Raw genomic sequence first — 26,322 nt, forward strand, 5'->3', positions numbered from 1 at the left:
AAATAACGGAAAAAATATATTTTAAACCTTCTCTCATTTTCTGGCCTTATGCATGCAGGTTATTTGCAATACATGTTTTCTGATTCTGTTAATTTGGCGAAAACATAAGAATATGGCAGAAATATATGCGAGTGCCGGACATTTCTAAACAAACAAAACTTATGAAACTAAGAAGCAACACACATGTAAACATAGATGTTTTTTGAGTAAGGATAGTCGGACGTGCAACCTTTGCTCTGTTGATTTTCCCCAAAAGAGGCGATCAACCTCAATCCCATTGAAGTAAACGTTAGAGGTAGAATTAAAACCGCAAGTGACTTTTATAAAATAGCCATTGCTGACTCCGACACGTTTCCGGTGGTAACACTGCTTCCCACCAGCAACGTAAATAAAGAACTGCCCGAGGAATGGCATCAAGTTCAGCCGATCTAAAATCTACTCTCGGCAACCAGAATCATCTAGGACCATCTAGTATGAAGGATACACTGAAAAAGTGTTCTTGAACTGTTGCTACTGGATCTGGAGGAGGAGAACAAAACCCACCACTGCATCTTTCGGATATGTGGTATGGAGTGCAAAGCAAACACTCATGATTGGGCAAAAGAAAATGGAAATGCACTACCAGAAATATCACCAATTAACAAATAAAAACTCGTTCCACTTGTATAGTAGCTCATTTTCATTATAATTAACCCAAAGTTATTTTAAAACACCCAAATGTAAACACAGTATAGGAAAGTGCTCTTCTTGGCATGGTTACCCCCCACTTTTGGCATGATATTGATGCCAACTTTGATTGAGAGTGTACTGGGATCCTGCTAACCAGGCCCCAGCACCACTGTTCTTTCCCAAAATATGTACATTTGTTTCCACTATTGGTACACCCATGGCCCGCAGTTAAGTCCCTTGTAAAACGTACCTATGGTACCAAGGGCCCTGTGGCCAGGGAAGGTCCCCAAGGGCTGCAGCATGTAGTATGCCACCCTGGGGCACCCCTCACCAAGCACATGAACACTGCCCTAACAGATTGTGTGCGCTGGTGGGGAGAAAAAGGAAAAGTCGACTTGGCACTCCTCTCAGGATGCCATGCCCACAAACCACTGCCTGTGGCATAAGTAAGTCACCCCTATAGCAGGCCTTACAGCCCTAAGAAAGGGTGCACTAAACGACAGGTGAGGGCATAGCTGCATGAGCAATATGCCCATACAGTGTCTATGTACATTCTTAGACATTGTAAGTGCAGTGTAGCCACATTGTGTATAAGGTCTGGGAGTTTGTCATTATGAACTCCACAGCTTCATAACGGCTTCCCTGAATACTGAGAAATTTGGTATCAAACTGATGCCAGTGTGGGAGTGCCCCCCATATGTTAGCCAAACTACTAATGCAGTACTGAGCAGTCTGTGCCATCCTGCCACTTTCATACAAGTTTCTGACCACATGCAGTGAGAGCACTTGTGCTCTCTGTGGCCAGAAACAAAGCCTGTCCTGGGTGGAACTGTAACACTTGGTGGTGAGCTTCAAAGGCTCAAGCCTCTTGTTACAGTGCCCAGGGCACTTCAGTTAGTGGAGTTGCGAGCCCCCAGGACAAAGCCACACTTTTAGCGGCAAGTCCAGTGGGAAAATTAGGGAAAGCAGGAAGGAGTGATCATGCCAGCTAGGACCACGCTAAGGTGTCCAGACCTGAGGTGAATCCTGCATCTTAGTTTGGAGGACAGGGACCAATAGGGTTAGGTTTGTTTCCCCCCCCCCCAAGGGGAGTGGGCACAAGAAGGGTGTAGCCACCCTCATGGACAGTAGTCATTGACTTCTGCCCTCTGACCACTGTAACATCTAAGGGGTCCCCTGAACCCAGATCGTCAGATTCCTGGTGACCTCACAAAAAGAAAGAAGAAAAAAGGACTGCTAAGCTGAAACCCAAGCAGAGAAGAAGGAAGATGAAAATTGACTTGGCCCCAGCCCTAATGCCTGTCTCTTGCTCCAAAGAATCTGCAACAAGAATGCGATGCATCCAGCAGGACCAGTGACTTCTGCCAAGCTCCAGAGGTCTGCCCTGCATCACAGAGGACCAAGAACACGTGGGACTCCCCTGACAGCAAAAGCTCCTGATGAAGATATCCGACGCCTAAAGGTACACTGCACCCGCAGCCCCCTGGCCTTGGAGAACCCGACCACTGGCGCAGCAATGTTGATCAGGTTGCCCTCCTACTTGTTTAGCCTGTGGTTTTCCCGAATCGACCCCCTGGACCCAGCCTGCAGCATCTAAGTGGTGACTCCCAGGGTCCCCTCGTAGGAAAGCGTTGGGAGCCTGACACTGTTTGCACCCTGCACCCGGCCGCCCCTATACCGCTGAGGGTGTGTGTTTGGTGCCTACTGGTGGCCCTCCTGGTGCATCTCAAAACCCCCCATGTCTGCCCTCCGAAGACACGAGTACTTACCTGCAAGCAGATCTGAAACCGAGTGCCCCAGACTCCATAGGAGCCCATGTTAAATTTGCCTCAACTTTGACCTTTGCACCCGGTCGGCCCATGTTGCTGGTGGTAGGTATTTGGGGTGAACTTGAACCCAAGCTTGTGGACTTCCTAACCCCCGGAGACTGGAATTGTAAGTCAAGTACTTCCCTGTAAAGCATGCAAACTTTTCTTCCCCCCGGGAACTATTTCTGAAAATTACACTGTCAACATTTAAAACAGATTATTGCCATTTATTCTTAAACTGTACAATTTACAGATTCCGAACAAAGTCACATTGATTTATATGTAAAATCCGTATTTATTAATGAATTATCTACAACTTGAATCTTGTGGTTCTAGAAATAAATTAAGAAAATATATATTTGCTGTATAAAAGCCATTGGTCTGGAGTTAAGTCATTGAGTGTGTGCTTCTTCTATTGTCTGTGTGTGTCCAACAAATGCTTTGCACTACCCTCTGATAAGCCTAACTGCTCGAGCACACTACCACAAAAGAGAGCATTAGTATTGTCTACTTTAAACTCTGGAGAACTCCCGGACTCCGTGCACACTATGGCCCTCATTACGAGTGTGTCGGTCTTAAGCCCGCCACACTTGCGATGGCGGTTGGACCACCGCAGACAGGGCAGTCCAACTGCCCCATTATGACAGTAGCATGGCGGTCCCAGCAGTTGTAATCCGCCAGGGCAAGCAGCGCTGCCCTGGGGATTACGAGTCCTGCCATGGAAAGGCTGGTGGAATGGGAGTGTTGGGGGGCTCCTGGGGGCCCCTGCACTGGCCACGCACTTGGCATGGGCAGTGCAGGGGCCCCCATACGCAGTCCTGAATTATGGGCAGTGAAATGCGCGACGGGTGCTGTCACACCCGACGCACAACAACATTGATGCCAGCTCAATTATGAGCCGGCGTCAATGTTGTGGTGAGTGTGCAGCTGGGCCAGTGGAACACTCCTAATATGGCGGGCAAAACGCCTCCAGGACTGGCGGTCTTTTGCCTGCAGCGGCTTCAGCGGTCCTAGAAAAGGACCGCCGAAGTCATAATAAGGAACTATTTCTCATTTTGATATTGTATATACAAAGCCAGCTTCCTACACACAGTATTGCCACAAAACACCAAAAACCAAAAAAGAGTTCCTCTGAGACTCACCTACTAAACTCAGTAAAAAAGCTTATCTCTATTTAGTCTGAGGTCTTACATGGCCACCCATGGCAGGTGGATGCATGGTCAGCCATTAGGCAAAGCCCTGCGGTAAATCCCCAATGAATATGAGCAAAGGTCCTGTGCAGGCAGGAGGGGATTTTTAAGTATATATACTGACACGTTGAATGTAATATTCTATTCATTACTAATGTTGATTGTGGAGAGGGGCCATAATTCATGCAAGGCAAAGCCTTGTGGTGGGCATACCTTCCCTCCTCTCTCTCAACAATGGTAAGGAATTGCATATTACTGTTTGAGCTTCTGAATATATATTTTAGGCCTTGGCTTTGTTTCCTGAGTATTACTTATAAAGATAGTTACCGAAGAAGATACAGAGAACAATCTAATTGCTAATGCCAACAGTGTGAAGCAGTGAGGCTCTATGGCGATCTAGGTCCAGAAGACCCAGATGTAAGTATTGAATGGAAACAACATGGGATTTGACTTTTGTACTGAAGCAATCAATGTAGCTGTCTGTGTCTATTACTACACTTGCTCCAAAGAATATTTTTTGAACCACCAACCCAGGGTGCTCCCCTCTGGAGGGTGAGTTGAGGCAATATTACAACCTAAAATTGGGTTTTGCAGCCTGTGGATTCCAGTGAAGACTCACTTCCCACTGGCTGCGTATATTTATTTTTTTAGCATTATTTTATTCTTATCAACTCAGCGAGTCTCACTAGTAGAGAGGGGGTTGGTCCAAAAGAGCGTGTTTACACCTCTTGTTTGAGGATTCTATTTATGTAGAAGTATGGTGATCTCAAATATTAGGTCGAATGAAAGCATGCTTTCTTTTTATCTTCTATCAACTTTGAACAGTAATAACACTTAGCGTACACCACATGGTAGCTTTAGAAGTTCTGTGTTTCACTCTGCAGGTTTCATCTCTTTCGACACCCACATCAAACCCAATAGAGGATTCCCCTCACGACCTCTTTACACCTAAGGAGCTCCCTCTCAAGAGGTTGGTAGCCCACACTGGCACCCCACATGGTGGCAGTATGAGGACCCTGTGATGAAGCATGCCATCCTGTGGTGGGTGCAGGTTTCTGTCCTCTCAAATGATTGGACTCATGCACTTTAGACATGTTTTGGCCTGCAGCAGACTACCGGGAGTATTTTATGTTGTATTACTATGATAAAGAGGGCATACTCATTGGTTGTTTCCCCCTTTGTGTTCCTGCTCTTTTATTTTATACTCTTCATGAGCAAATAATATGCAGCAAGAGCAAAACATATATGTATGATAAATATAACAACCAAAATGCATTGTTCGATTTTGTAAGAACAGTTATTATATTTGCCTCAAAGAATAAAAATTGCAAATTTCTTAACTGAGGACCAAAGGACTGCTTTTTCCACTGTACACCTCAAACACTACTGAACAATGTTTAATTCATAAACCAGTGCTGATGGCTGTTAGTGAATAGCAGCTTGATTTTTGTATTACACATGGAGGTTGATATATGTAGCACTGCCGGGATTCTCCCAAATAGCCCAAAAAGTGAGCATGCAGAACTCTGGAATAGTTGCCACAGTTATTTTCTTTGAAGTGCTGGATGAAAGACACCAGATATGCCTGGGAGGAGTCTGGCTCTAAGGAGAGGTCTTTCCCAATCTTGCTTCAAACTGCCTTATTTAAAATCCCCATATTTCTGGCCATGGGGTCAGCCAGCCCAACACCTGCTCCCATAAAGTACTAATGGATGGGTAGAGGGGTGATGCAACACCTCTGGACGGAGAAGGGACTTCCACTTTCTAGAACTCACCAGTTCCCTTCAAGTGACAGAAGGCCAGGGTTTTTACAGAAGGCAGGGGGAGCGCGGTTTGCATGAGGACTTGGGTTGCTATTGCAGGAAGACGCAAAGTCAAGAGGCAACCATAAACAGATGAGCAGGTGCAAAGCAAAGGTCAGGAAGCACAATGCCATCCAACTGACAAATGTGTGGATGAGTCCCAGAAAGGATAAGGATGCACCTATTAGCTCAACCTTGGTAGTCAAGGGAGCACTTACTGTTCTGGGGTGGGAACTGACAATGAAACTGTCTAAAGATGGGATCTAAAAATAAAATAAAATTGTCTAAACCTGTCCCTTTTATCTTCAATCGTATTCTTGGGTGCTTTGCCAAGATAAAAATCTAAGGTTGATGCTCTAGCAGTATTTAATAAAACCCAGCATCTACATTTCTACATATTTCAGTCATAGTAAACAAGATGTCTGTGATGGAATCAAGAGGGGGTCATTCCCATCCCAACTTCTCCACTTGCAAAAGTAGTTACCTTAGCAGGGTTGTCTGACTCATGACACTCTGAATCTAGAGGATCATAATCCATCATAGAGAAGAGTGAGTGATCCCTATCCAGTCTCCTTTTCTCTGAAGGGGGTGCAATAAGCATCATTCCTTTAAAGCTGAGGAGATCTTTCCAGATGTGCCTCCCCTAAATTGGGTGGTTAATGACACTGGGGTTTTAATCTTGATACCACCTCATGCTTCCTTTTCCACAGCAGTGCGCAACCTGTCCTTTCATTTGACTCTTTTCACCCCTTCTTTTGGCCTTTCTCACTGTTTTTCTCTCTTTGTCTTCTTTCTTTCTCCTTCCTTTCCTACCTTTCTTTCTTTTGCCCTGGGTAAAGTTTCAACATGAAATATAAGTCCTAGTGCCCAACAAGAACTGCCAGTGCCCACCATCTGCAACTGCCACCACAAATGATGCACTTTTGTTCTTCTTTGCATTTACCTGTCAGTAAAACATGTAGTATGGCAATGAACTGCTGCACTGCTATTGGGGTTGAACATATTAGAAGCAATCCTCCTACATTCATAGAGAAGAACTTGGTGGGGACGATTCACAAAAGCATTTATGAGCAAAAAAAAAGCAAGTCATATTACAGGAGTACTTTTACATGCCTTTGTGAATCAGCCCAGAAACGGCCAACCCACAATTAGTAAAAGTGCAGTTTAGAAGTAATGACATCTAAGTTAAATCCATAGCACAGAAAAGGTTTTGGAGAAGGGACACTGTCACTTAGGCAACTTTCATAAGACGTATGCAATCTCTTTCTGCTTGCAAGTGTTACTAGGGAGGCATGACACCAGTAGATACTAAAATGTACCTAGAAAAATTAGGAACAGACGTTATTACTTCTTCCCTCAATCAAGTTCTGTTTTAGTGTTTGATGAAAAACTCCGGTCTCCTAGGAGTTCTTCAGAGAAAAGAACTTTCCTAAAAGAACACTATATTACATATTCTAGCTACAACACACAAACATTTCACTAGAGTTCTGCTGTAATTCCATCTACACGAATTGAACACTCAAAACCCCATCAGGTATGACCTTTGGAGTGGGCACATTAAAGAAACTACCCTCCTCCTTCCCTGCTTTACTTTTCCACCAATGATTGTATTTGCACCCTTTTAGATCGACAGAGCTTTACATGCCACAGGCCACATTCTACTCAAACAAACTTCTAGAACCAGGAAGTTCCGGGTCAGCATTTCTCTTATTTCAAAACCAGTCTCTTCAATTCTCTGGGCATTATCTCTAGGCCAGTAGTTCCCAACCTGTGGACTGGGGACCCCTGGGGGTCCACAAAACCTCCTCAGGAGGTCCGTAGCAGCTTAGAAAATTAAATAATATTAACAGATTAGGTCCCCAGCTTTTAGTAATGACTCAGTGGAGGGTCCCCGGATTCTAATTAGGATTCAGTGGGTGCCCCTGGGTTCCTATAAATGGGGTCCACAGAGGTCAAAGGGTGGGGAACCACTACACTAGGTTTTTACCTCTGTGTGAGGCATTCTAAAGTAAACATTTACACTCTTTTTGTACCTCATTTACTTAAGCCAAACAAAACATTTTTTTTTAAATTCGGTAATTCATGCATCCAATCTTTTGCATCAAGTATTAACAGTTCTGATTTGCGCTGATTCATTAGTAGACCTACCTCCTTTTTTCCCACTGCATCACATTATTTGCATTACTTAGACTCATAGATTTATCTGTCTAAATACTTACATTTAAGTAAGTAATGAATGTATGATTATAAAGTTAATTGATCAATGTGGTGCCATGTGTAAAATAAGTTGCAGTATAAAACGTTTGTTTATTTGATTTCTTCAATATGGCCAACGATTCATTCTTCTAATGTCCTCTCCAGAACTGCCAGTTTAGATATGGTTGCAATGCCATTTTATACTACACTTTACAGATATTTTACAATAAGTTTTAACTTGTAATTTTTTGTTTTAGATGTGTCATACAAGAACTACATTTCTATTCTTCCCTGGTAACAATAACATTTGGTACTCTCAAAATATGTTTTGCTTTATTAACATAAATTGATTATGTGAGTCATCACAAGTTCAAAATTGCAATATCACCGACTTTTGTCATTTATAAAAACGCAAATGATAAGTGTAATTATATATTACTCTGAATTGTAGGTATTGCTGCAGAATACAATTCAAACCAATTAAAGAGTCATTGACTTCTTTATCTCTGACAGGAAGAGTGAATAACAATCTACAGTAAAGAAAAGCTTTCAAGAAGTGTCACCACCTGGAGGACAGCAGATGCACGAAACATCTTTATTGCAGTGAGTGGCATGTAACAAGGCATTGTACGTTAAGGTATGCTGACTTTGAGTAAAAGGGTGAATAAAATGTTTAGTATATTGAACCCCACGAAAAAGGCACAGCGGCGCATTTACAGTTTGGACTTTAGGTTCAATATATTGAATGTTTTTGATGAAAGCCAAAATCAACCACGACCTGTAACTAATAATAATGTACATTTCAGAAGAAACCAATCGAACTTTCTGTAAACAAAATGAAAGAAAAACGCATATTACAGTATAAAAGAATTAAAGCATGGCAGCGCAGTCTCAAGCCTGCAAATTGTAGTATGGATTTTAAAAGTACTTTCTTCCTTCACAATGCCACTCATCATGCTGGGCTTGATTCGCATTGACATTTCAGCAGAAAGAAATGCTTGTAAGACACATCTTTACTCTGCTCTGGTAGGGTCCTGTGCTGAGAAATCAGGTTAATCACCCTGAAGGTACCCTCTGAACTATAAATTTGGTATTAACCCAGAGCAGGGCACATATTTGTAGTGTACGTCGATATCACAAATCGCTACCCCAGAAAGGAAGATCCATTATTATAAATGGAGAAAAAATATAAGATTGTGCAAAGAAAATGGATTTCTTCTGACTTGCTTCTGAAGTGAAGGAAAGTAACATGTTGGTCTGGTGCTGCCTACAAAACCTGTATTGGATTATATTGTAACGCTTTTATTGTACTTCATGCCCTGTTGAGGGGCACCGAAACTCATTATCAGAAGGGTAATATGCTACACTGTGGGAGGGTCCGTGTTCAGCAGAATGCTGTGTTTGTTGTGATCTTATGTGAGAAGTGTTTTGGTGTTGTGTGAGTCACCAGAACGATGCTCTCATAGTGTCTCGAAGCGCAGGGCTTAACAGTGTGATGGAAAAGGAGGAGATGTTAGAGGGCGCTAGGATAGCATTAGAACCCGGTTTAGCAGGCATACCGGCCATTAAAGGCCTGCTCCAGCATTAAAGGCCTGAGCCAAAGGCGAATAACAGAACGTGGGTGGCTGTTATTCACAGTGCTCTTGTTTAAATGCGTCCTTGTACCAACAAATGACACAAGGATGCATTTCACGCTAACATAACGATGTTTACAATTTACCTAGTTAACTAACATCACTTTATTGGGTAATTTTCACTAAGCTGCTTCTTTAATAAAGTAATGATTTCTTTAAAAAACTCGACAAGTTTTAAATGTTGAGGGAATCTCCAACTGATGCTATTTCTTCTCTTTAATTAAGCCCTTTTTTATTTTTATTTCCTTTCTTTTCTCTCCCATTTTAAATCCTACAATTATGTTTTATGCACATTATAATGTTTTTTAATAATTATACACAAGAAAAGTTTATAGCTCAGAAGGTCTGATTTGCATTTTGTTTTGTTTGCATAATTAAGCAAAAGCAAACTATGCAAATTTCACACACCCCTACTGAGAATGCAATGTGCATTTTCAAGGTCACAAGTATCACACTAGGACATGACTGTGATCGTTTACGATACTGAAAGGCTGGCTAAGGGATCACACATCACAAAAAATATATAAATCTCAGTGTATAGTGGACACAGTGGACAACAGTGTATAGTGGACACATTGCTAAAGTTGTACCATTGCAAATGAGGTACATTTGGTACAAATGAGGTCAGGACATGTGCACAACATTTATAAGTAGCACACAACAGGGGCAATGGAGTTCCTTTCCTGGAGGGTAGTGGAACAGTGGTACATACCTCAGCAATATCATGTACTCGACATAGTGGGTGCTGGAGGGAGATTTGTCTCTGTGAGTGCAGGTATTCATTATGTGATGACTCCATCTTGTGCCCTATGCGCAGTGAGTTTTACTCACCAAGCTCATGTCATTCTTCCCTTATGGCACCTCCCTGCCCCAAGTACACCTAGTCATAATTCCCTTGTGGCACCTTCCAGTCGCAATATCTCCATGGTTTCCCTCCCAGGTCGCCTGAACCACTGACTCTCCTGTTCAATTGCTATCCAAGTTTATGCTAGCCTGCACCTGCAGCTATCACATGTATTTTTAGGATAGTCACGTTTCCACCGCGACCCATGAATTGTACCATCATGCACTTGGGGTTCTGTTGTACTTGTTTATTGTTGTCAATTACCAACTGCACTTGCCATCTGCAAGGCCTCATATCTCTTGTATGTAACATGTGATTTTCCCCAAGTTCATTATAATATTCCATGCTTCCACATGAGACTTGTGCATATCTGGAACACTCTTTCCTTCCTCTATACATAGCTCCTCTGAATATGCATTAGAGCTGGGACTCGATCCACTTCTGCTCAACCAACTTTCCTGCACTCACCTTCTGAGTCACCAGGAACTTTCTGCACTCTAGGGTTCTAAGCCTTCCTGATGATTCCATGATCTAAGTGTCCAGCATCTTCCTTTATGACAGTACGCACAAATCCATGGGTTGCTAAATTTTCCAAAGACTGTTACTTCTGAAGGCTGGAAGACATTTTCAGATTCTGGACATTAGTTGAGTGTTCACCCCTTTAAGGCCCAGTGCTCTGGACTCTTTCATTGCAGCGCTCTGAACTCTATTGTACCTGAACTGAAAGTTTGCCTCTGTTTTTTCTTGATAAGCTGTATCTAGTATTTTAGGAGAAACTTCTAGTTTTTAGAAGTTCTTTTTGAGCTTTGAATCAGAATCCTGTATGTTTCTGAGTATCAGAACATCTCCAGTTTATTCCTGAAAGTGGTTTCTGCTGTCCCTCAAGCAATATTTATGATGAAGTCTGTAAGTGTACATATAGTGTAAATAGTTGATAGATGAATTTGATTTAGGAATCTATGGGTAACCTTGTCTCTTGTTGTTTTAGTGTACCATACCTGCACTGAGTATATGAGATCAAGGGGGCCCTGATCCTACTAGGCAGTGTACGAGACACCTGAGCAGTTCTCTCAGTGATGCTAGATCATATTTTTATGTTTTATTCCTCCCCCTCTTCCCTCTGGAGGCAGTGGGTGAGCAAAGGTGGACTTTACTTTTGTTCAGTCCCTGTCTCAGGTGGGATTGGAGGTCCAGCATCATCTCAGCAGTTGGAACCAGGTCAGTGCATTACACATTACTGCATTCAAAACACAGAGGTTGTGAGACCCCCCCTGACATGTGTAGACATATACTAGGAGTTACCGGTTATATTTATCGGACTGCTGTATGATAGGCTGAGAAGAGGGGAAGAGGACAATCCCTGGGGAGAGAGGAGGCAGTTGTAGGAAAGATCAGGTTGGTCTGCATTTTTTTCTTCTTTGCGAGTTATGATGGCAGGGTGTGACTATAAAGATTAGACATGTGTTAGTGGGCAAGTCAGAGCAGTGCGGTCAGATAAAATACAATTTGACACTACACAAGTAAGCATTTGCAAGACATCTTTGGGGCCTTTGTATGTCGCCAAAGCCTAGATTTCAGTTGCCCTATACAGACTCAGAAGGAAGAGTGAAACCACAAGCAAGACGTACATTTAGCTGTATACTTCACATAGTATTAAGTCACTGTGAGTGCTGATTATCCACGGCTTCTGAGTCATATGCAGAGACGTTTTAAGGCATGGGCAAAGTGTGCTCTTGCCCAGGGCCCCAGCCTTTCTGGGGGCCCCCTAATAGAGGCAACTCTGTTTTGCAGACAGTCTTGCCCTGATGGCCTTGAATTATTCTTAAAAAGATTATCTTTAATACTGTTTTGCTTTAATTTATTTTTAATGTGAGAGGTGTGTGTATATTACAGACATTTTACAGAGAATTTCTGCATTTATGTTTCATACAACATCCATAAAAAAGTTTCTTTTAGATCAAAACAGGAGCTCACATTTGAAAGACGGGAGGGTGTCACAGAGATTATTTGCAGTAATATCAATGAGCTGCTACTATTGTATGGTATTTAAAACACATCACTGTCCCTGGATATTAGATGAAAAAACATTTAGAATTTGGACAAGGGTGCTTATGTGCTGTCAGTGACCTGGCCAAAGAGGGCATGAAAGAGCTGAAATTGGATCATAAATTCAAAGCTGTTCCAAACAGGGCCTCAAAAATATGTTTGGCGCAGGGCTCCCAAAATCCTTAAGATGTTCTTGATCATATGAAAACACAGACACACATACACATATACACACTAATACAGGTACACCACAAACACACACACACACACACACACACACACAGAAAAACATACAGTGCCAGGCAGTTACTATCATTTACAAATCCAGCTTATTAATAGTATTCCTGTGAGCCAATCTGTGTCTTTCAACTAGCACAAAGAGTAAGGGGAGGGCTGCTAACCTGCCAGGCTTTTGTAATAGTCCACCACAGTCACCTCTGCTTGGTGGTCAGCAGCAGGAAGAAGATGCTGCTGACTTTAGAAATGGGGGGCAAGGTAGAGTCTCGATGTCTGCTCAACACCCTGTGATTCTGGGCAAATCATTTAATCTTCCTGTGCAAATAAAGCAAGTGACGTGTGGTACAAAAACATTTAAAAAACTAAAAAATCTGACGCACAGCTTGCCAACTGAAGTGGGGCAGTGTTGGGCATTATGGGGATAGTAGTCCACACAGTCCCGAATTGGTCAATCTTCAACTGCCTATGACAGGTCAAATGAACTGCAAATTCCAGCATATGGGAGGAACACTGCTTTGATCAGTACACTTTGATGTGGGGGCCATATTAGGTGAGGGGAAACCCTTAAGAGCCAATATGAATGAACTACAGGCACTCTTTCCATGGAAGAGCAGTACGTCTGCGCAATCAAATGCTGTACTCCTGACTCCAATAATGTAGGTGAAGCCAAAGCCCTTCTCCTGATTATCACATTATTGTCTTGCTAGAGCACAAAAAGGGAAAGGATGGGCTACTTTCTTTGTTTCTCATGCTTCCAGGGTCCCCCTGCCCAGCACCCTCAAAATGTGCAGACAATGTACATTTCCAGGGTACTGGTGCCCCCTACGTGCAGCAGCATTGCCGCCAGCTCAATTATGAGCAGGCCACAATGCTGCCAACACTTTTCCTCTGGGCTGACCAGTGGGTCAGCCCACTGGGAAAATCATAATGGGGCTAGTGGGGAGGTCACCCGAATGGCACAACCACCCCATTGGGAGTTTGGCAGACAGGTGTACACGTCCGCCAAACTCGTAATCAGGCCTTAAACCTTTCATACTTGCTAAATGTGATTTAGGCTGGCAGAGCAGTTGCACAAAATATAGACACTTTACCTACACGCTGAGCTTGGTTTACTACTAGAACATGTACTCGCCACAACAGTTTGGCAAAATATTGATTACCAAAATGTTGTGAAAGTATGTATCTATTGGTGAAGATTTACAATTCTTAACTCCACATGTACATGCCACGACAATATATCAAGGAGCGTAGATTTGGAGTTACAAACAGTTAATCTATACTTACTTCGTGGTATTATTTGCCAAATTATTTGGCAAGTCGATATTTTTGTCTCTTCTCGTTATTTTGACACACAAGCTTTTGTCAATACCAAAATGCAATAGTTAACACTACTGTCACATGTTCTTTACTAGAAGTCATTTATTCACAATAAAAATAAATAATTCAAAATGAATGCTGCCTATAAATATCATGAAAACGCATGTACAGAAAACAAGACAATACAGATACAATGCCAGTTATACTTGCTTACTAAACAGATCTATTTGCCAAAAAGAGAATAATGGCAACATTACTAATCAGATTATACCCTATTAAATTATTATATGGTTGTACATAAAGCAACATAGTTGCCTTTGCTTCCAAGCATGTGATCTGAATGAAATCACTGCATAGATTACAATGCAACCCACTACTTAAGTGCTAATCATAATACCAGGTCTAAATCACTGGAGAGATGTAGTGTCTGAAAATAAAATTTCTAAAGAAAAGGTCCAATTCTAGCAGAAGCAAGGTCATACCTGATAGAATTGTGGGTGCATACTGATATTGTTCTTGTATATCATTTTAACATATCTAACTGACATCTTTAAGTCAGCTCTGTTTTCTGAGAGAGTTTATATGTAACAGTACAGTCCCGTATTTGAACCCTAAGGGGAGTTAAAGATCAAAAACCTAAGACCTATATTGTCAGCTCTGTGGAGATATCTCTCCTAGCTCACAGCAGAGCAATAAAGCTATCAAACAAAGCAAGTTTAGCCTTGTTTAATGACAGCATATTTGCCTTGCCCTAAAATACTACATATAATCAGCTCCAGCAACTAACTTATTTTGGTGTGCCTTTCCTGTGCCTCTTTTAAGATTATTGCCCGTTTCCTATCATAGGAGTAAGCATCCTTATGTGAGTCTTAACCCTAAAGTGTTCTCAACTGGCTGGCGTCAGAGTGTTTAGCCTATTTGTTCTTCCCATTTACATCATTTTAGATTTTGATATCCTTGCTGATATATCTCCAAGGCCCTGGAATAGTACTGGGGATAACAGAAATCCCTGTCTGGCATCATGGCATAGAGGCAAAAGGTTGTCCCTTGACTGAATAGCAAAGATCATGCTTCAGCAATTCTAAGAGAACACATTCAAGAGAGGTTGTAAATGGTGCCCGTACAAAATTACCTTTTGTCCCCCTCTGACATTTCACCTTTAATGAACTTTATTTTAACTGGCTTTATAACATAGTGATTAAGTATCACAGCATGTGTGATATATCCCTAACATCTAAATCAAAGTTGTCACATCTTCCTTTATCCTATGCATGCTATGCAAGATCTTCAGGTAGCTCCACCAAGACCCAGGGCACACCATCACTCAGGCCCTTGTCACAAGAAGACTGGATTGGGCCGACGCAGTCTATGTAGGAATTCCAGCTTATCTCTTCCAAAGACTGTAAACCATCCAAAATGCCGCCGCTAGACTCATCTTCAATCTCCCACCCCACACCCATATCACCTTTCAGTAGTTGCATGCTACCATCACACATGTCCTACATCATCACAAGTGCCATCAAGAAAGTAATATAATAGATCTACCATGTATAAATGCACATACACACACACAACACCACCAGCTATCTTTCAGTAGAGTGTTTTTGTGTAAGCAGGAAGCACCTCAGGCAGCTGCAATGGCTCTTGGTCTAGAAACGATACCAGTTCAAGCTCATAACATACGCTTCGAATACGCTTTCAGGAAACTGTACAACCCCAGACCCTCCTACATCTACCACAGCCTCCTCTTCCGCCAAACCTCCATCTTTCTCAACTACACACCTTGATACTCAGAAGCAGAGCTGAAGGCCACCTCTCAGTGAAGTCTTGGAACAACTTCACACTCCATGTCAGGACCTCCACTTTGCTCTAGAACTGCAAAAGATGCTTTTCGTCTACTGCCAGAATCAAACATAACCTCCCAGAGCATGGATACACTTACAGGTGATAAGGAGCACTCTACAAATCCTCTAACATAACATAGCAATCCTCTACCATTAAATTGGCTACACCCCATTATTGTCTTTAAGTGGCTAGGAAATACACCAGTAGCTTGAAAGAGAAGCTCTTATCATACTAGGAGGGGGAACATTGGCATTATAGGATTGAGGTTTTGTTCTTTTAGAAAAGTCTTGCTCTTTACTTGCTCCTCCGGTTTAAAATAAAACAGGTCTGACATTAAGGAATCAAAACATTATTGTATTTCCCAAACAGTATGCTAAAATGCTTATAGAGTTTCCCCATTATGAAAGAATGGAATATTTTACTAGGTCAATGTATCGCATTCCTTGCTTACCTGACTAGAGCCTTCACAGTGGATCGCACCACACTGGAGAGTAGGAAGAGAGGGGTAACCAGAATGTGAAACAGTGAAAGGGAAGCGAAGGCCACAGCTGGAGAGAAATCATCTTCATTTAGCAGATGAGTGTGCACCACAAATGTCTAAAAAAAGATCAATGTTTTCAGAATGAAAAGAAGGTACATGGTATAATTTAAACACACACTCGGATACTCTGCTACATGTATTGCTCATTGATGTATTTTTATACCCCTTACCTTTGTGGTATTCTGGCTGCCGTTTCTTTGCCAAATTATTTGGCAAGTCGATATTTTTGTTTCTTCTTGTTATTTTGACACAAAGTGAAACGCAATGCATATTTTCAAACTTTTCTCAATTATTTCAGTGCACCGTGCACTTTACCAAACTTTACATTGTTCAGTAGCATAATTTGTAGGAAAGTACCCTCTTTTTGCCATGGTTGCACCCATTTTCTGCCTGATGTCAGTGTGTTTGACTATGTTCACTGGGATGCTGCTTACAAAGATCCCAGTGATTTTGCTCTCTCTACATTTTGTTACTGCATACTAGTAATCCAGTATTTCACTCAGAATTGGCATACTGGTGCCCCCTTGTAAGTCCCTAGTATGTGGTACCTCGGAACTCAGGGCATTGGGGTTCCAGGGAATCCCTATGGGCTGCAGCATTTCTTTTGCCACCCATAGGGAGCCCATGCAAAGGCTTCCACAGGACTGCCATTGCAGCCTGTGTGAAAAGGTGCATGCACCCTTTCACTGCCATTTGCACTGCACCAGGTCACTTATATGTCACCCCTTTAGCAGGCCCTTCAGCCTTCCGGTGGCGAGGGTTCCCTCTCCTGACAAGTTGCATGGACCCTGCAACACAGGTGGTAGACTGAAGTGGCCCGGACGGTCCTAACATCCTACTTTCCAACTTTGGTGAAGGCAAGAGCTTGTCTCCCCATGCACAAGAGTACCCCCTAAGCATTGCGTGTTTTGCAGTTGCCAAGGCTTGTTGGCATCTTTCCATAAAGTTCTTCATGCACAGTGCAGCTCCGGGCCCCCAACACTCTATCCTGTGACGCACCTCTTCCTGAATCATTCTCCGGCGGCGCGGGATCCTTTGTCGTAGTGCTGCGAGAGCCTCCATTTGCACCTTCTTTGCCTCCATGAAGTAGGACTCCTGTGCACGCTACCTGGTGTTATGTGGACTCTCTAAGTTGCTGAGTGCCCCCTTTGCCCCCCCCCTCCTGGGTAGAGTCCGCCAGGTCCCTCCCAGTCCCAGACAGCACTATTTTCTGCTTACTATGAGCTTTGTGTGTGCCAAGGCTTGTTGGCAGAATCCAAAGACACAAACCAGACTGCAATCTTCCATCTGGCGTGTGACATCATCTGCACCAACCAGGAATCTGCATCCATCTTCTTTGGTGCAGTACTGACTGTTGTTCTTCATCAGTGGTTCCTCTTTTGCACCTTCATCCAGGTTAGTAGGGCCTCCTGTTCTCCCTGGACTCTTCTGTGCTTCTTGGACTTGGTCCCCTTCTTCCACAGGACCAGGAATCCACTTTTGGTGTCTTGCATCTCTTCTGGTTCTTGCATAATCTTTTTTCTCGTGCTCTTGTGTGTTCTAGGAAAGATTTACTCCTGCTTTCCTGGGTTCTCAAGGGGGGTTCTATTACTTACCTTTTAGTGTTTCCTAATACTCCCAGTGCCCTTCTACACACTACACTTGCCTAGGTGGGAACCAACATTCACATCCACTTTCTTAGTATATGGTTTGTGTCCCCCCTAGGCCAATTTCTAACTATTGTGATTTACTTTTACACCTGATTTTGCATACTAATGTATATTGTTTATGTATTACTTACTGCCTAAGGAAGTAGAGTGTCAATAGTATTTTTGGCATTTGTGTCACCAAAATAAAGTGCCTTTATTTTTGTAACACTGAGTATTTTCTTTAATGTGTGTGATTACTGTGTGACTACAGTGGTATTGCATGAGCTTTGCATGTCTCCTAGATAAGCCTTGGCTGCAGAGCTACAGCTACCCCTAGACAGCCTGGCTTCTAAACACGGGCCTCCATTTCACTAATGAGGGATAACTGGACCTGGTGTAAGGTGTAAGTACCATAGGTACCCACTTCAAACCAGGCCAGCCTCCTAAGGAATTATGGGGGTCATTCTGACCCTGGCGGTAAAATCCGCCAGGGCCAAAGACCGCGGGAGCACCGCCAACAGGCTGGCGGTGCTCCCTTGGGCATTCTGACTGCGGCGGTACAGCCGCGGTCAGAAACGGAAAACCGGCGGTGTACCACTGGTTTTCCGCTGCCCTGGGGAATCCAGCTGCGCCGCCATGGGGATTCCGACCCCCATACCGCCATCCTGTTCCTGGCGGTTTTGGCCGGCAGGAACAGGATGGCGGTATGGGGTGTTGTTGGGCCCCCGTAACAGGGCCCCACCATGATTTTCAGTGTCTGCCATGCAGACACTGAAAATCGCGACGGGTGCAACTGCACCCGTCTCACCCCTTCCACTCCGCCGGCTCCATTCGGAGCCGGCATCCTCATGGAAGGGTGTTTCCCGCTGGGCTGGCGGGCGGCCTTCTGGCGGTCGCCCGCCAGCCCAGCGGGAAACCCAGAATACCCGCGGTGGTCTTTTGACAGCGCAGCGGTATTCTGGCGGTTCCAGCCAGGCCGGCGGCTTCCGCCGCCGGCCGGGGTCAGAATGACCCCCTATATTATTTAAGAGAGTTTTTTTGCACAAAGAAAATAACCAAGAAAAATATTCTTAGACACATAATTGTCTTGACATCACTGTGTGCCGCTCTGGTGTATCACTTTTGACAATATTATCAATCTGTTTCTGTTACATATAATACCAGTCCGTCCCATAATCAGGTGTAGACTGGTAGGCTTTGGTATTTTAAAAATAAAGGGAACTGTACACCATGACAAGAAAGTACTTGTTATTGCATATATGTTTGTACTTACTATCAGCACTGCTGCAATTGGTATTGCTGCATTCATGAAAACTGTGGAGAAAAAAGGTAAATGTACAATTATAATTTAATATATTCTTGATAGTCTGCCAATTTAATAACTAAGAGCAGAAATTGTGTGTGCTTATTCAATTTAATTAGTGGTAAGCTAAACATCTTGACAGAACAGAATCCTAAATCTATTAGTAGTTTCTTCAGTTTCCTTAAGTTCATGTTTATGTATGGTGAGCATTAGGGAGAGCTAGGGGCAGCAGCTGCTACTCTTGTCAGTGTCCTTACTGTGCCTAGTTTCAGAGGTTTCAAGAGTCAGCAGCAGGTAAAAAACGTTAACGAGGCTGTAACAGCTAACTGTAAGAGTTAAATTAATTTTCTGCGGCGTTCACTCAAGCCATTCTACTAGTACTTGGCAGTAAGCAGGACTAAAAGTGGAAAGGGTGCCTTTGATTAGGGGCAGGAAGCATGATGTCACTTCCATTACCTCAATACATTTATTGAATTGGCGACAATGTATACATTTAATCTGGAGTCAGTAAACAAATGGATTCAACAAACAGATTCACCAAATGTATTCAACCCCTTCAGTGCTGGTGCCATGGGGTAGCCCCCAAACGTGTGAGGAGCTCCACAGGAGTAGACAGACTAATTCAAGGAACACAAATTCACACCACAGCACTGGTAGCCTACCCTGTGAGAGGGTGTCTAAGCAGGCAAGTGAGGCACAGATAAAGTCAGCCTTCTTCATCCATACTACTGTGCATACAAATATGGTCTTGAGAAGATGAGGAAAAACATAGTAATTGCACGATAGCATCAATCAATCAATCAGGATTTATAAAGCCCGGCTAAAATCCCTATAGGGTATCCAGGTGCTTGCAAGTCCTGGAGGCTTATTCAAACAGCTAGGTCTTGAGGGCCATTCCAAATTCAGGAAGTGAGGTGACGGTGCAGAGGTATGTGGGGAGGCTTTTCCAGGTTTTTGCTGCAACATGAGCAATGCTTCAGTAGATGCAGGGAGTATAGGCAAGTGAAAGGGAGGTAGAGCATAGTCTTCTCGACAGTTGGTGGAAGTTCAGCTGGTGGTTAATATAAATGGGTCCTTGGTTGTGTAGAGCCTTGTGTGCATGGGTCAACAACTTGAATTGGCATCTCTTCCATATGGGGAGCCAGTGGAGTTGCCTGAGGTGGGGTGTGATGTGGATTTGTCATCCGGGAAGGCCAAGGATGAGTCTGGCTGTGGAATGCTGTATGTTTGGAAGTCTCTGTAGAAGGTGCGCAGCGATTCCTACATAGAGTGTGTTGCTGTAGTCCACTTGTGTAGAGGTAGCCACTTGAAGATCTTACATTGCATGCACAAAGGGAGGAAGCACATGAAGGAGACAGCGTTGATATGTGATTTGATAGTCAGCTTGTTCCATGTGTTGCAGCCGTTGCCAAAGATCAGCACTTCCATATTGTCTGTGTTAAGTTGCAGGCAGCTGTTCTTCATCCAATCAGCTAAGCTGGTCAAGCATCTGTGGAAGCTGGTTCTGGTGGTGGAAGGGGTCGTCAACGAGTGAGAGGATGAGTTGGATGTCATCTGCATAGGAAATTGTGTTGAGACTGTGGGATATCACGATGTTGGCCAGCAAGGTCATACATGTGTTATAGAGCATGGGGCTGAGGATCACAATTGTCATACATCATCCACAAGTGCCATGAAGGAAGCAACATAATAGATCTACCATGTATACATGTACACACACCACACACCTTTCAATAGAGTCTTTTTGGGTAAGCAGGAAGCACTTTTATGGTTTAAATCTCTTTTATTGAATTTATAATGTAGGAACAGTACAGGACACCCACCTACAACCACATGCCGGTGGGGAACATTTAACATAGGGAGGGGTGGAAAGGTAGAGAAAGGAGGGCTGCTCAGCCAATATCACTAAAGGGACTCCTTATAATGTACCGTAATGTTGTGCAGGGTGTGTGGGACAGACCTAGATCTCATTAGTCAGTCTGATCGTGGGCACCCTGGGCTGTGTCCGTTAGACATAGAATGCACAGGTAGGAGGGGCAGGTTAGTTCTCAAAACTCGTCCGTCAGATACTGAATGCATGGTCACCAGGTTTTGTCAGAGAGGGGCAATGAGCCGGTCACTGCAGCTGGTAGCTTTAGGAAGAACTTTTAGAAACTAAATTTGAAGAGAACAGTATGAAAGAAGAAGTTGAAGAGGTCACTATAATTGCTCTTTGAAGACTGAACAGAGAAATAAGGATGTGGCTGCATTTATCTCAAGCATCAGGCCTCTGAACTATGTAGCCAGACCTTTTTGCACAACTCATCATCATTGATTTTTTCTGGGTATGTATGTGTACTTACACACAGAAATTGGGTTATTAGTTGTGCAGAATCAGATGCTGCAGAAGTAATAGTTCCACAATTGTCTCCTTACTGGGAACCAAGTAGCCCAGTGTAGCACTTGATACACTCAGAGTAGTGAAGCAGAGCAGTGCAAGGCCAACTCAGGAGAGGTAGTACAGGCTAGTAATCTCCATTGTCTGGCACGCAACAACAACATTACTCAATAAATCATAGCCCAGTCAGTGCTTCATGTTTGAAAAAGGAAAATACATTTATTAAACACACTACTATATAATATGCATTCATTCACAAATATATAGGTAGATGGTTATACCTTTAATGGCATTCTTGAATCACATTGGACCGCTAATGAGTCAGACCTTCCAAAATCATAATAACCATCCACCTATACCACATAAACATAACAATATAAGGGAGTGCCATTGTAGATCAAGCAAGCTTATTGGCTTTGTCAAGGGATCACTACATCAATATATAAGGAAAGCCTATTGGCTTTGTCAAGGGTCACCACAGTATAAGAACAATAACCAAATGTTAGAATTCAAAATTAAAACCAATGGATTACAAAAGCACATTCAAAGACATTCTAATAAAAACATTGCCATGATCATAAACAATCAATTTCAGTTAAATATTTAGAACAAAGAATTGCATATCAAAACATGCACCAAAGTATTTATTTTACTGTGCCTGGCTACATAAAATGAGGCATATGGCCAACTACAAGGGAATCTCAACACTCTCGGGCTGAAGAGCATAAAACCCAAATCCAGAAAGCTTGAAAACTGTGGAAAAGTCTCACCAGGCCATACATCCTATGAACTGAAAGACATAGATTTAATTTTCTCTAAAGCATGAAGGAGGGCTGCTCCGCCTGCGTTAGCCCACTATGCATTAGGTGAATTTTGGTAGTGCCCTGCCCTGATAATGGCAACCACAAGCCCAAAACAATTTGCAAATTAGGCCCTGTAGGGTATTATGGGGCACTCCTCACCACAGAAACATACATATATTATTAGCAGGTTTCTGCCACATGTCTCTTTCTCTTTTTAATCTTTATCACAGGTGTCCCAGTCCCACCCAGGCCACCCATATACTGGTGAGAGTTATTGGGGAGCTACCTCTCTTTCCTCCCACCCATTGGCAGGAGAATTGTTCCCTACTGGCCTTCCTCTCTCCTAGGCATAGACACATAGGACAGAGGAGGTCAGTGAATTATTCCCCAGGCTCTGGCCATCCTGAAAGCAGGCAGGAGAGCACCATGGCACCCCAACATGGGACCTGTTTTATGGGGCCCCTGAGACAACAATGATTGAGCAAGGCCTCGAGGATGAGGTCCCTGGGCTGAGTATGAGTTAGGGGAGCGAGCCTCATGAACGCCCCTTCCTTGGTCAATAAATTATTATGTAATATTGCACTAACCCCTAGGCATTGGCCCATCCCAGGGGTATGTCAGAGAGAAGCAGCAGAGCAACACAAGCTCATCCATTGTTCGCCATGTTTGAATGGACAATCTTAAAGGGTGGATACCTTGGCAACTATTGGGCTGCATCTCTTAAACTTGAACTCATTTTACTAGTTGTGGCGAATTCGAGCCACTGGGAGTATTTTCTGCAGATCTCCTTGCCTCTAAAGGGAGCACTTTGTGGGGAGTTGGTTTTACAGGCTTTCTGTGCCAGTCTTCCCCTCTCCTGGTGCTCTTCTCCTGCTGTTGAGGGATTGTTGTGAAGCCCGTCCACTCCCAGCCAACAAAACACCCTCCTGCTCTCACTCAAAAGCCCCTGTAGAGCCTCCTGGCTGTCAAGAAGGATACTTGGGATGATGGCGAAGTATAGATCTTCCCCCCACTGGCCCTAAGGGAGCATAAGAAGGTCCAGCTCATTTGTTATTTTTATTTGATAAATATATACAATGCAAACATATTCTTCTAATTCATTGGTTCATTGTATTTGTCACAAAAATAGTACATGCACAGCCAACATGTGTTTTAAGGATTCTCCTCTTTCTCAAGGCCCAAGATTCCAAGATTTAAATTCAATGTGGAAAGTAGCTGTAAAATTTAGATCACCATTTTGATGATCTCCCTCAATAAAAAGCATCAAGAGTGATAAGACCACCTTCTTGCTGTATGTTGACGTTGGCAAAGAAGAATATATTTGACTTGGATATCTTTATCAAATAAGAAAACAAATCAACTGAAATATGAATGTGGTACTGGCAGTCATGCTACTAACCTCCCTGAGGATATTATGAATTCTACACCACACCATTGGGGTATTTGTGCAGAAGGAAAGGAGGATGCTGGGCTAATGGTCCTTTTCTAACACACAATTTATATCAAATAAAAGGGCCAGCATCACTGGGCATGGAAAGACCCATTTAGTCCTGGGGGGCAGCTGTAGACAAAGCCCCTAGTCCATCAGGGACATCAGGTGGTATCCTGTCCAGATCCATGGTCATCTATTGCTGTCATTGTCCAGTTCCATGGTCTTGCTCTCTGTCCACCACTTGTGCAGGGGTTTACAAGTGTGGGTAGAAAGTTCTAGATGCCAGTCAGTCCTATGAACGTGAGATCATCCCACCACCACTGTCTCAACCCTCCTGCACACCATTTTGGCACAATTTATTATGGTGGAACCCTTCTTTCCTTAATCAAAGCTCCGATGCCCAACCAGAGGTGTGGCTAGGGTAATGGGTAAACCCTTTCTTGTAATCACTCAAAATGGCTTTGGGGAACCTTCACAATCCACTGTTTATGGGGTCAAGGTGTCTAGGAAGACAAAAGGCCGACAGAGATAGGTATGAGCTACATATGCTAGTGACAAATCAGGCCTCCTTTTAAGCTAAGGAAGGGCTCTGGACAACCCCCATGCGACTGTGCTCAAGGAAGAAAAACACCTCCCCACTCCCACTCCAAAGCCCTTTGTCCACTGTCTGGGAGCAATCTACATCCAATCATTGAGATGCCAGTTTAAAGTTGAATGCTCGCAAGATTTAGGCAGAACAACAGCAACTTTGTTAAAATAGCCTTTTGCTCATATGTAGACAAAAGTTGATTTTACCATTAAATTGGATTTTGAATAACTATTAATGAGTCATTTAATTATTTCTCCAGCTGCTACCAGTGCACATTTAGCATTTATTAATGTACCAATGTAGCCCATGTTTTTGTTATGGAAGCAGCCAGTCTTGCTACAGTGAAAATAGCCTTTGGGGGTATTTCACTTTAATAACATGTTCAGCATTAATTTCTACATGTCCTTCTTTGAATATCATGCATCTCCCTTTATTTGAAATAAGGCCTATCTAGGGATTATGTATTATTACTTAACATGAGTGTTTGGGCCTGTTAAAAGAGGTTATTTTGACAGGTGAAATTTGCAGTTTAAAACTGCCACAGGTAGTCTCTCATGTGCATCCTGCACATGTGCATATGTGTGTGTGCACATATGCCTCTGGGTTAGCAGCCAGGTGCCTCTTTCCCTAACTGTGTCATAGTGGATTGATTTTAAAAGGTGGATGTTAGACCTGGCATCCTTAGGGTGGTCTTACCCCAGACCTTTTGGCTTTCACCTCCTGTTTTGCTGCTGTATCATTTAGTTGGCCTTAGGGCTTTGAATACTTTACCACTGCCAACCAGTACTAAAGTGTATGGCATCTCCCCTAACTATGGTAACATTGGTGTTTCCACAATTTGAATATTTAATTTACTTTTAAGTTCTTTGTAAAGGGGTATACCATATACCCAAGACCTATAAATGAAATGCTGCTAGTGGGCATACAGCATTAATTCTGCCACCCACTTAAGTAGCCCTGTAAACATGTCTCAGGCTTGCCACTGCACAGCCTGTGTGTACAGTTGCACTGCCATTTCAACTTGGCATTCAAAACTTCTGGCCAAGCCTTAAACTCCCCTTTACTTACATATAAGTCAACCCTAAGGTAGGCTCTAGGTAGCCATAGGGCAGAGCACCATGTGAGTAAAAGGCAGGACATGTACTTTTATGTTTTACATGTCCTAGTAATGAAAAAAAACAAATTTGTTTTTCATTACCGTGAGGCCTGCTCCTCTCACAAACCAGCACTGGGGATTCTGTAAAATACCTTTAAGCTGTCATTCTTTATCAGAAAGGAGTCGCCACATCATGTTGGATATCATTGGAATGGTAATAATAAATCCTCTTTACTGGTAAAATTGGATTTATTATTACTATTTTAGAAATGTCACTTTTAGAGAGCGTGCATTTTTCTGCTCTCACTTTCCTGTGTGCCTGTAGCCTGTCTCCAATACACATATGGCCTGTTCTGGGTGAGAGCTATTTTTGTGCATTCCCTTCAGACACCCAAAACACAAGATACTCAACTGTATCTGCATTCATCTGCATACTGATGGATCATCCTGGGGAGGTGGTTGGGAAGGGCTCACAGTTGAACTTCAAGGGTGATGTCCTGAGCCCACACAAAGGGATGGATTACTCCCCCCCACTAATAATCTAGAGCTAGAGATAGGCTAGTGTCTGTGCATTTCAAATTCAAAGAAGTCATTTCTCATATCAAAGACACTTTTTGTTATAAGTACTGGGTCTCTGACCCCCTGAATTCAGATCAATTCTGGAACTGGAAAAAACGAAGCTAAGTAAAGACTGAAGGATTGCCATCTTGCTGAGCTTGACTGTTCTAAGGGACAGCTGTTCTGCCTGATTGAGCTGCCTGCTGACCTCCACCCTGTGGCAACAACTAAAGGCCATCCCAGAGTGTCTCCAGGGGCTTGCGGGCTGGCCCTTGTTTCCCCCAATACCCCAAACATAATCAGAATCTACAACTTGGAGCCCACCAAGTCTGGCTGTTCTACTCTGGGACTCTGTGCTGACAAGCATTCAGGAGGTTTGCACACTTTGCTCTCTTCAGTGCAGTGAA

General features: G+C 43.2%; 1 protein-coding gene across 3 annotated transcripts in view; it reads right to left on the bottom strand.

Annotated features, from left to right (window-relative positions):
• ABCC8 (ATP binding cassette subfamily C member 8) overlaps positions 1–26,322 on the bottom strand; it is an 848,693-nt gene that overhangs the window by 501,751 nt on the left and 320,620 nt on the right. For all 3 annotated transcript variants that reach the window (XM_069223742.1, XM_069223743.1, XM_069223745.1), the window contains 2 exons: positions 19,031–19,071; positions 16,040–16,185 (listed from right to left, as the gene is read on the bottom strand). In XM_069223742.1, the coding sequence (XP_069079843.1) occupies positions 16,040–16,185; positions 19,031–19,071 (187 nt within the window). The remainder of the gene's footprint in view (positions 1–16,039; positions 16,186–19,030; positions 19,072–26,322) is intronic.

Source organism: Pleurodeles waltl, chromosome 3_1 (genome assembly GCF_031143425.1).
Source record: "Pleurodeles waltl isolate 20211129_DDA chromosome 3_1, aPleWal1.hap1.20221129, whole genome shotgun sequence".
Lineage (NCBI taxonomy): Eukaryota > Metazoa > Chordata > Amphibia > Caudata > Salamandridae > Pleurodeles > Pleurodeles waltl.